The 12321-nt window shown below is 32.2% G+C and overlaps 1 protein-coding gene across 1 annotated transcript; it reads right to left on the minus strand.

The window, feature by feature from the left end:
- Nucleotides 1-2260: 2260 nt before the first annotated feature.
- On the minus strand, nucleotides 2261-3645 carry LOC149242663 (3-dehydrosphinganine reductase TSC10A-like). Its single transcript, XM_089370941.1, has 3 exons — nucleotides 3367-3645; nucleotides 2789-3064; nucleotides 2261-2422 (listed from the first exon to the last, which is right to left on the minus strand). The coding sequence occupies exons 1-3, from the start codon at nucleotides 3643-3645 to the stop codon at nucleotides 2261-2263; spliced, it is 717 nt and encodes a 238-aa protein (XP_089227067.1).
- Between the last annotated feature and the right edge of the window lie 8676 nt (nucleotides 3646-12321).

Here is a 12321-nt window from a genome sequence, read left to right on the forward strand (position 1 = left end):
TGACTATAAAGATGATAGGATATAAGTTTTGGTAATAGGGATATAAGTTTTGGTAAGTGAATATAAAATTGTGTGGAAAGTTGAATTGTTATTATGTAAGTTAGTAGAAATAAATTTAAATGATAAAAGTTTTAAATGTATTTTATTTGGTTAATAATTAAGGTAGTTATTTAATTATAGTTGGTAAATTTTGATAAACATCAAAACACACATTTAGTTATAATTTTATTTTAACTTATTATTGTTATTATTAATAATTATAAAAAGAATTAACATATAAAATATATTCACATTTAAAAAAAACACTTAACAATATTCTTAATTTTGTAATAATATTTTACTAAGGAGATTTTTAATTTATAAATAGGGTTTGTTACAATACCATGAACTAATATCATGGCTTATTAATAACATATACTAACAATTGTAAGTCATTTCATATGAAACTTGTCCACACTTTATTTAATTAATCCATTAAATAGGTAAAAAAAATATAACTATTTTGAAGATGAATCTCAACTTTTGGTTTGTGTATATTACCAAGAATATTCTAAAATATTATGTAGATGTTAAATCTCTACCATCCACCTAATAATTATTGATAATTAATCTTTATTCTAAAACAAACATGCCTATTGGTATAACAATCATGATGTAAGTGATCATTCTTTGAATTACATTCAAAGTGTATTTGAAATTTTAAGTAAAGTTAAAATTAAATATATATTTAATTGATGATGGAAAAGGAAGTCAATGGAAATGTTGTTTTTATGGTAAGGATGATGAAGAAGTTAATTTGTTATTAGTTTATTGGTGAAGATAATGCATGTTTGTTAAGTTATTGATTATTTTTTAATGTGTGGAAGGTGGAAATGTTGTTTTTATGGTAAGGATGATAAAGAAGTTAATTTGTTATTAGTTTATTGGTGAAGATAATACATGTTTGTTAAGTTATTGATTATTTTTTAATGTGTGGAAGGTAGCTAAGTGTTTGGTGTACTTTCTCCAAATACGAGTTTTAGGTAATTTGGTTGTAATTATCTTTGACATATGGGAATTTTTTTGGCATACGGTAATTCTATACTAGCATTATTTAAAATTTGAAAAAATAGATGTACTTTTAGAAGATATATATATATATATATATATATATATATATATATATATATATATATATATATATATATATATATATATTTATTTATTTTTATATTTTTTTTTCCATACGGTAAATTTTATGGAGTTCATGAAAATTTGTTCTTGTATTACCAATGTTTATTTTCTTCTTTTATAGTAGTCACCACAGAGAGACAATTTTGATTTTTGAGATTTGAGGTAATAATATTTTTAATGATGATTTAACGTCCACTAAGACCAATGTGGTCTATCCAACCTTAAGACCATTGTGGTCTGTTATCTTGATCTGCAAAATGATATCTTCCTTTGTCTTTAATGGTTTAGCCATTCTTATGCCATATTTACTTAAGCCAAAAATGATTTTGGCTAGAATTTGAAACAATTTTAAGAAACGCCTTGTCTTCCATGTTATTTAAGATCTTTTTATATACTAAATACCTAACCATAAACAAGCTCTCAATAGAAAAGAAAAAAGGTAGCTTCAATGAAAAATAAAATAAAATATAATTTTTATAATTTTAAAGCTATATATTATGCAAAATTATTAACACCTTAGTATAAACAATTTCCCCACCTTTTCGCAACTAAACATGTCACATTCTTATCCATGAAATCTGAGTTGGTAAGGCAAAATGACCATCAGGATTCTCTTTATAAGTTAAAGGGTTTGAAAAATTATTTATAGTAATAAATAAAATGAATTATTGTAATCTAAGGGTTTTATGTAAGAAAAAGTGCATTTTAATCAATAAGATAAATGTTAATATAAAAGAATGGTGCAAGAGACGAGGCTCTAGTTATACTTACAAATGGGTAGATGTGAAGATTTATAAGAAACAAAGTCTAATGGATGCAAATGGGTGGTTGTAAAGATTTATGAACAAAATTTGTTAATGTGATGATCAACCCCATTAAGATCTCTGGTTAAATTATTCTTTCTTTTCCGTTTAATTCTTTTTAAGAATTCATACTACAGCCCATCTGCAATAGCGAAAATTCCATCACGTTCTCTAGCTATAATATAGTTTAATTCTGAATTTAAGCTTTTTGGTGAAATAAAAGTGTAAGCTTATATTACAATTTCACCAAATGATGCAATTGCAAATGAAGCTAGTCCAAAGGATCAAGATTTCTTACTCACATCGAGGATGGGAGTCTCCACATACCCAGGGTAAAAAACACTCACTCCGATGTTATAAGGCATCAATTCAAGTCTAAGAGCCTTAGCAAGTCCTTTCACGCCATATTTAGTTGCAGTATAAACAGAAGCCCCATACTGCGCATACTGCAAAGCCCATGAAAGGGTGAATCCATTGCCACACATTTATGAATAGTCTAGCTTATACGAAATAGTTTTTTATTAGAATCTTAAATAGTCTAGCTTATACGAAATAGTTTTTTCTTAGAATCTTAAAATATAATTTTAAGATAAGATAGTAATTTTTTTTAATGAAAATATATTTTTGAATACTTTGAAAATTATATAAATTAAACAAATTTTTAAACATCACTACCAAAATCTAATTAAAACCCAAAAAAAAAAAAAAAAAAACTCCTCTTATATGATAAATTATACAGTTAATAAACTGAAACTATGATCATAAAAAATAAAAACCATGTGCCACCCAAAAACCATTTTCATGAATCATACCAGACCAGTCAAAGAACTGACAAGAAAAACAGACATGGGCGGTCGGGCATGGTATTGGTTTGTGCGATGCTTCATCAAGCGAAGAGCAACATGCAGAGTGTTTACCATCCCTAATAAATTTGTGTTAATCGTCTCATGCAAATCTTTGATGGGAATTTCATCTATAAATCCAACTCTCGCCCACCTAGCATTACAAACAACCACATCAATAGGTCTCCATTGAAATGATTGTTGTATCGCATGCGAAAGAGCTTCATAGTCACTCACATCAGCAGTCTGTATAGGAAAAAAGTAATTCTAATTTCAATCTGAGTTTGAAATTAACCAAACTCAACTGTAGATTTCAAAAATAAAACTTGAAATTAACTCGATTACATATTCCAAAAGTACTTGATTAATTTGGAACTTCAATAATAAAAGACAATGAGAAAAACCTATCCAAAAGTATAGAATTGGAAAATCTAATAATTAAAGACAATGAGAAAAACCTATCCATGTACCTCTGTGAATATTCTATCAGCACTGATAGTTTTAAGTACCTTTGTGAATATTCTATCAGCACTGATAGTTTTATGTACCTTTGAGAATATTCTATCAGCACTGATAGTTGTATTATCGACCAACTTATCTATGGCCTTTTCCAGTTTGGTAGAGCTTCTGGCTATCAAAGTAACGAAAGCTCCTTGAGGTAGAGCCTCTTTGGCAATAGCAAGGCCAATACCACTGGACCCTCTTGTTATTAGAACATGCTTCCCCCGAGTTTTAAGACATGGTGAAGGCTTCCAAAGAAAGGTTACCCCAACAAAAATAGTAAAAAGAAAATTTGTAATGGTGAGTATAGTTGCAGCCAATTCCATCTTGAGGAGAGGATCAGGGTTTCGGACAATGCCAATATTTCTTGAAAAAACTCAAGAACCTATGTATTTAGATTCGAGATGAGTTGGTTCTGGTTCTGGTTCTGTTGAGAATTAGATAGGCCATTATTACATAATTGTTTGTTTTTGGTTCTGGTTCTATTGAGAATTAGATAGACATTTATTACAGAATTGTTAAAGAATAATAATGTTGTATGGTTGGGTCATGTTAGGTCAGAATATACATAACACACAATGGATTTATACTCAGAGACTTAGACGATAAGAGTAGAGAATAATTCACAGAGACAGACACATCGAGAAATAACAAGATTACTCAATCAGAGACAACGGAATAGATAAAACAATCACTGGAGAACAGAAATCACTTTGCATTACATAACAGGCTTGTGCCTTGGCCTGCTTTCCTTGGCCAGAGCAATTACAAATTTACAGAGCAAAAGAAGGTTCTAGAATCCTGTATGTGATTCAGATGGAGATGTGGAATGATCTTGAAATGAATGGCAGTGTAGAAAGATCTAGAATCCTAGAGATCTAGAAACTGATGGCGGTGTGGAGATCTAGAAAGATCTGATCTAGAAGGATCTAGAATCGTGTGTGAATTTGGTTTCACACTTAACATTCTCCCACTTGAAGCCAAATAAGAGTAATCAAGCCACACCGAGTCCCACCATGCCTCTACATAACTCATGTTTATTTTGTGGTAGAATCTTAGTGAGCATATCAGCAGGGTTCCTATCTATATGTATCTTTTCCAAGGATAATTGTTCTTCCTCCAACACATGCCAGATCCAATGCTACCTTAAGTCAATGTGCTTGGTTTTTGAATGAAATGTTGGGTTTCTCGCCAAGTGAATGGCACTCTGACTATCACAATATAACACATACTTGTGCTGCGTTATTCCTATCTCTCCTAGAATCGTTGCATCCAGAACATCTCTTTACAAGCTTCTATTGCAGCTATGTACTCTTTTTCTGTTGTAGAGAGGGTTACTATTCTTTGTAGCCTTGACACCCAAGATATTGTTGCACCTATAAATGTATACACATAACCTGTAGTGGACTTTCTGGTATCCATATCTCCAGCCATATCTGCATCTGTAAATCCTTCAACCACAGTCTCATCATGACCAAAACATAAACAATAATGACTACTACCTTTGAGATACCTAAAAATCCATTTTACTGCTTGCCAATATTGTTTGCTTGGATTGGCAAGGAACCTACTCACTACTCCCACTGAATATGCAATGTCTGGTCGTGTGCATACCATGGCATACATCAAACTGCTAACTGCTGAAGCATAAGGAGTCTTGCTCATTTCTTCTTTCTCTTTGTCATTACTAGGACATAATTTAGTACTAAGCTTGAAGTGGGTTGCAAGAGGTGTACCAACTGGCTTGGAATCCTTCATATTAAACCTGTCAAGCAACTTCTTGATATATTTTTCTTGTGACAACCACAACCTTTTGTTTTTCCTATCATGCATAATCCGCATGCCCAATATCTGTTGTGTTGGTCCCAAATCCTTCATTAGAAATTTGCTACCCAAATCTTTCTTCAACCTATTGATCTTATTCTTATCATGCCCAACAATCAACATGTCATCCACATATAACAATAACATGATATACTTTCCTTGATCCTACCTCTTGATATAGACACAATGGTCAGCTTCCAACCTCTGAAAACCATGTTCCAACATGAATGAATCAAATTTCTTGTACCATTGTCGAGGTGCCTGTTTCAAGCCATAGAGACTCTTCTTCAACCTACAAACAAGGCCTTCTTTGCCTTTTTCTATGAAGCCTTCTTGCTGCTCCATATAAATTTCTTCCTCCAATTCACCATGAAGGAAAGCAGTTTTTACATTTAACTGTTCACAATCTAGGTCTAAAGCAGCAACTAGACTAGGAATGACTCTAATGGATGACATTTTAACAACAGGTGAGAAAATTTCAATGAAGTCAATACCTTCTTTTTGGGAAAAACTTTCACCACTAGCCTTGCTTTATACCTCTCCTTCTTTTTGTCACCTTCATGCTTAATCCTGTAAACCCATTTGTTTTGTAGAGCATTTCCACCTTTTGGGAGGTTTACCAACTCCCAAGTTTTATTTTCTAGCAAAGAGTTTATTTCTTGTTCCATTGCTTTCTTCCATTCTTTACTGTGCTCGACTTTACAAGCTTCTTGAAAACAATTAGGTTCACCTTCATCAGTCAACAAAATATAGTTTGAAGGAGGATACCTTTGTGAAGGCTTATGAGGCCTAGAAGATCTGTGAACCAACTGTGGTGGTGCATTATCAGGTTGAATCTCATGTAAAGGTTCCTACAAGATTCCTTCTTCTTGTTGTTCATCATTTTCCACTTGTTGTTCTTCATGCTCTTGAATTTCTTGTTCCTTTTCTTGTATTGGTGGTATGTTTTCCTATTGCTTTTTAAACCTGTCAATAACCTTCTTGACCTCCAACTCACCTACAATCCTCTTGAACATTTTTGACTCATTAAATATAACATCCTTTCTTCTAATAATTTTATGTTTGACTAGATCCCATAGACAATAACCAAAATCTTCATCCGCATATCCCAGAAAAATGCATTTCATAGATTTATCATTTAGCTTAGTTCTATTTTCTTTAGGAATATGTACAAATGCTTCACATCCAAAGATTTTCAAGTGAGAATAATTCAACTTCTTACTAGTCCAAACTTCTTCAGGGATACCACCATCCAAGACTGTAGTTCGAGATCTATTTATGAGGTAGGAAGTGGTCCTGACAGCTTCAGCCCAAAAATTCTTCTCCAAACCAGAATTGGACGAAATACTTTGCACCCTTTCCACAATGGTGTTATTAATCCTTTTTGTGACACCATTCTGTTGAGGAGTACCAGGCACAGTCTTCTCATGCTTTATGCCAAACCTATTACAATATTCCTTAAATGCATTTGAGCAATATTCTCAACCATTATCTATCCTTAAACACTTTAGCAATTTGTTAGTCTCTCTTTCAACAACAACATGTAGTTTTTGAAATATTTCAAACACTTCACTTTTATTTTTCATAGGATATGCCCAAACCTTCCTGGATGCATCATCTATAAATGTTACAAAATATGATGCTCCTCCTAATGATTTGATGCTAATAGGCACAAACACATCAGAGTGTACCAATTCTAACACATTTTTCTTTCTGTCATGGGCACCTCTAAGGAATGAAACCATTCTTTGTCTACCATATATACAATGCTCACAAAGATCAAGATTGTAGGATTTCAAACTTGGCAATAAATTTTTACCAACAAAGATTTTTAAGCCCTTCTCGCTCATGTGACCCAAACACTTATGCCATAGATCTGCTGAATTTCCTTCTTTTGTGACAACAACCAAATTTGATTTTCCTATCACTCTCTTCAATGTGTATAATATCCCTGTCTTGGGTCCTTTGGCCACGACCAATGCACCTTTGTTAATTTTCCAGCCTCCTTTTCCAAAGCTTGTCGAATAGCCTTCATCATCCAGTCGTTCCATAGAGATTAAACTCATGCGCATTTCTGGCACATGCCTCACCTGTTTCAACAATATATCTTGTCCATCTTTCATCTTGATTTGGACATCTCCCACTCCAACAATACTGCAAAAATGATTATTCCCGAAATTCACTCTACCATAATCACCAAGATTATATGAATCAAAACTATCTTTGCATGGGGTTACATGGTGAGATGCCCCAGAGTCAAGGATCCAATCAAAGCTACTGCTAGATGTATATACACATGCATCCTCTACTAAAGCAGTAAACAACACATCACCATCTGTGGCTACAGCAGTAGTCTCACATTCATTTGTACTGGATGACTTGTTATTTGTATTAGACGGTCTCTGATCTTTTTGTCCTTTCTTCCAGAATCAACATTCTTTCTTCATGTGCCCACGTTTTCCACAATGAAAGTAGATGATTCTGCCTCTCCTTTATTTTGATCAGCCTCTCGATATTGATTTCCCTTGCCAGCCTCAATCCATTCTACTACCACGATCAGCTAGAGCTAGAACCTCTCCTTCCTGGTTTTCCGCAATTGACTTGCGTCGCAGCTCATCATTCATTAAACTACTACTAACATCATCAAACTTCAAGGTCCTTGTAGTTGCTAAAGTTCTCATAGCTACAATTAAATTTTGCCAACTTTTTGGCATAGAACACATCAATAATATGTCTCTAATTTCATCATCTAAAATGATTTTAACAGAGGCAAGTTCATTAGTAATAATATTAAATGCATTCAAGTGCTCAGAAACTGAAGCACCCTCCTTCATTGAGATTATAAAGCTTATTCATGAAGAACACTTTGTTTGATGCCGTGTTATTCTCATATAGATCATGGAGCTTCTTCCATAATCCTTCAACAACCTTTTCTCCAGACACATTGAAATAAACATTCTTTGCTAAATATTGGCGGATTGTTGCAATCACTTTTCTATCTAGCTTATTCCACTCTTCATTTGTCATCGATGAGAGTTTCTTTGTTGTGCCCTCAATCGGCACATACTGATCCTTTAAAATCAGTATATCCTCCATCTGTGATTTCCATAGGGAAAAATTAGCCCCACTCAACTTCTCCATATCTGTAACTGATGTCTCCATTTTCAATCAAATTCACGCCCCAAAACACAAAAACTCCACTTAAAAATAAAACATTAATAATTATTCTTTCTCCATTTAATATACCCTTTTCAAAATTCCTGCTACTTTTAAAAATATACTTTTAAAAATTCCAACATATAATTATATGTTTCATAATAAATATAAAAACATATATAATATTTTAACCTTTTCACATTTCACACATACATATTTGGTTTGAGAAAAAACTTGACGTATACGCACAAGCTTGATGTAAGAGAAACTTACGAACACCACGTTTCAACTCCAATGTCCACGTTTCAAACTCTAGCAACACATTTCAACATAGATCCACGATTTCTTTTTTTCTTGTAGCAACTGCCTTTTAGTTCCAGCGTTTCTCAACTATTTCCTGGGCAGATCCTTCAACAGCTCCAGGGGTAACAACCAACATTTTAACGAACACTTCCAGAGTAAGGCGATGGCACTAAGCGGCTTACACAGTGGATATTCGACCCTAGCTTTGATACCAGTTGTTAGATCAGAGCATACATAACACACAACGGATTTATACTTAGAGATTTATATGGAAAAAGCAGAGAATAATTCACAGAGACAGACAAATGAGAAACAACAATATTACTCAATCAAAAACAACGGAATAGATAAAAAAATCACTAGAGAACAGAAATCACTTTGCTTCACATAACAGGCTTGGGCCTTGGCTTGCTTTCCTTGGCCAGAGAAATTACAAACTTATAGAGGCAAAAGAAGGATCTAGAATCTTGTATGTGATTTAGATGGAGATCTGGAATGATCTAGAAATGAATGGTAGTGTAGAAGGTCAACGCTCCTTGTGTGTTTTGTGGCATGTGCTTAAATCTAGCGATGTGTCTATTTACTAACACCTATGGGTTTTAGTGTAATGGTAATCGTGACCCCAACAGGTGGTATCAGAGCCAGAGGTCTCGAGTTCGAAACACACTAGGCTTGCGTTTGGGGGGAGGGGGGGGAGATTGTTGGCTCCCGTTAATGGTGGTGTAGAACGTCAACGCTCACTGTGTGTTTTGTGGCATGTGCTTAAATCTAGCGATGTGTCTGTTTACTAACACCTGCGGGTTTTGGCGTAACGGAAATCGTGACTCCAACAGGTCAGTGGGATTTTAGTGTAGCAGATGTGATATCGATGTTTACAGTTGGCCACGACGGGTTTTGGTGTAAAGAAAATCGTGACTCCAACAGGTCAGTGGGCTTTTAGTGCAGCAGATGTGATATCAATGTTTACAGTTGGCCACCACGTAGCATACATTTAGAGAAAGGTATTGAGATGAAATAATTCTTGTTTAGATTATAGTTTGGATATTGCACTGGTCAATCTCATGGCTCAAGGGACATCGTATAGGTTGGTAAAATCAATAAAGAAGCACGACAATGGAATCGTGCTTCCAATGAAGGAATAAATCTGTTGGAGCATAAAATTTGGCAGCTTATGGCTTTTGTATTGGGTCAGTCAATCTTATCACTCAAAAATAAAGATTCTCCAAGATGACTACTTGTCTAGGTAACCCAGGTTGCTTAAAGTTATCCATACTAGCTTCTTATACGAATTAAATTACATATATCAACTTAATAGAAATTAAAAATTAAAAAATTATTATTTTATTTTATTTTATATAATTTTTATTTTTTAATTATGTATTTATAAAATAAGATATAATTGTGCCACGTGGCTCCTTACCATCAATTTTAAGGGATTTGAGATTATTCCAATTCAAATAAGTTCCTCCACGTTGATATTATTTCAATTCTAATAAGTTTCTCACTATTATTTATAACATTCATTTATATATAAGCAAATTTTATTTAGCAAAATGGTCCATTACTTTAATAAATTTAAGAAATTATATTCGTGCCAAGTGGCTCCCCACCTACCAATTTCCTAGGGATTTGATATTATTCGAATTCTAATAAGTTCCGCATTATTATTTATAACATTCATTTATATATAAACAAATTTTATTTAACAAAATACTCCATTACTTTTAATAAATATAAAAAATTAGATTCATGTCAAGTGGCTCTCCACCCACTAATTTCCTAGGGATTTGAGATTATTCCAATTCTAATAAGTTCTTCAATATTATTTATAACATTTATTTATATATAAGCAAATTTTATTTAGCAAAATAACCCATTGCTTTTAATAAATTTTAAAAATTAGATTCATGCCAAGTGGCTCCCCACCACCAATTTCCTAGGGATTTGAGAATATTCAAATTCTAATAAGTTCTTCCATGTTGAGATTATTCCAATTCTAATAAGTTCCTCATTATTATTTATAACCTTCATATATATATATATATATATATATAACAAGGTAATTTCCTACGTCTTCACTATGATACAAATAAATTCCATCAATTATGGCATTAAGATGTCCCTCAACGTGTTTGAAGATCATATTGTCTACTCCAACAAGTTGTGAATACTAATGTGTTCTACAAGCTGTAAATGCTAGGTATTCTTCTATTAATAACAAAGTTTTCCATATCATATATAATAAGGTATTTTCCTATAATCATGGAAACAACTTACTTCCATGTATTTTCCTATAATCATGGCAACAACTTACTTCCTTGTCTGCTTGACTAGTATCTCAGCATACGTATATTTATATGCTGCCACAAGTGTCTTATATTGGAAAATTTAATGTGGACGAGCTCTATGAGAAGTTTGGGCATTTGACATTGGATCAGGAAGTGACATACTAGACCTTAACTCTCCAGAGGAATATGTGTCACACCACAAATGAGGAGTACAAGGTTTGACCAGCTTAGGCCACTAATATTGCTTTACTTTTCAAATATAAATGTATAAGAGGAGCCGAGTTATCAATTTGGTCTGTCCTAGGTTTTCAATGTAGGATTAGTGTAGAATTAGGTAAGGTAGATTGAATGAAATTGCCCTCTAAAATTAATTAGCAATCATTCAATAACAATTTTTCAAATGGCAAGTTGATCTTATTAGTTTTTTCTTTAAAGATCGATATTGATCTATTTTAATCACAAATCTAAGAAGTGTTTAGAGTGATATAATTTCTTCTTGTGTAAACTTTTTCTTAATGCAAAATTTGAAAAAAAATGTTTGCATCACAAAGATAAAATTGACAAAAAAAAATATAACCCAAATATAAAATAATAACATGACTGGAAATGCTTAAAAATGTTTTAACCATGAAAATTTATTTCTTTTCATTTACATGTTAGTTGACATTGAAATATTTTACTTAATATGACATTAAAATATTTTACTTATGAAGTATATTGTTTATATTAATAAGTTCCATGATAGGTTCCTCCATGATTAATAAATTTAGAAATTATAGCTGATGTTTTGAAATGTATTTTTTTTTTTAAATTTAAAATGCATTATATTGTAAATTGATTACAAGTAAGATAGATGAAGTAAAAATATAAAATTGGGTTTTTAATAGTAATAATATAATATTAATTATTATTAATATGCTTTTTATATTTATATTAATATTATTGATAATAATATAAATAACATTAATTCTTAATATTATTGAGAATTGATATATATGCTTGATATGGGCTTATCGTGGTTTATCAACCACATTTATTAATGTGGTTGTACTAGATAATATTTGTGTGAGTTTAAGGTTGGATGGTGAAGATTAAAAAGAGAACAATGATTAAATGTAAAATAACATACAATTTTTATTTTGTAAATTATGGTTTGAAGTATGTGTGAGTTTTTTTTCAAAGCTAGTAGAAAAAGATTATATTAATATATAAACAATTTTACATGAATAGTATGAGAATTCAAGTTATCAAAACCAGAGTCCCAATATTAACATCAGTTACATCCATACTCTATGAGTAGAGCCAAAAAACCTATAACTAGGAGATGATAATGAAGGAATAGGGTAGCTCTACTGCCATGAAGAGACTGTGCCACCAGAAACAGATGAGGGAAATTATCTTGTACAAGATATAACATAATTACAATATCGT

The sequence above is a fragment of the Pinus tabuliformis genome, chromosome 8 (assembly GCF_031772625.1).
Source record: "Pinus tabuliformis cultivar Carrire ecotype Pingquan chromosome 8, CPIR1, whole genome shotgun sequence".
In the NCBI taxonomy this organism is placed as follows: Eukaryota; Viridiplantae; Streptophyta; class Pinopsida; order Pinales; family Pinaceae; genus Pinus; species Pinus tabuliformis.

Excerpts from the sequence above, each read along its gene's own strand:
- LOC149242663 (XM_089370941.1), bottom strand. The coding sequence starts at position 3,645 with ATGGAATTGGCTGCAACTATACTCACCATTACAAATTTTCTTTTTACT. Across the intron at positions 3,065-3,366 it reads CTGATAGAATATTCTCAAAG|ACTGCTGATGTGAGTGACTA; the intron begins GTACATAAAACT and ends TTTCCTATACAG. Across the intron at positions 2,423-2,788 it reads TCAGTTCTTTGACTGGTCTG|TATGCGCAGTATGGGGCTTC; the intron begins GTATGATTCATG and ends TGGGCTTTGCAG.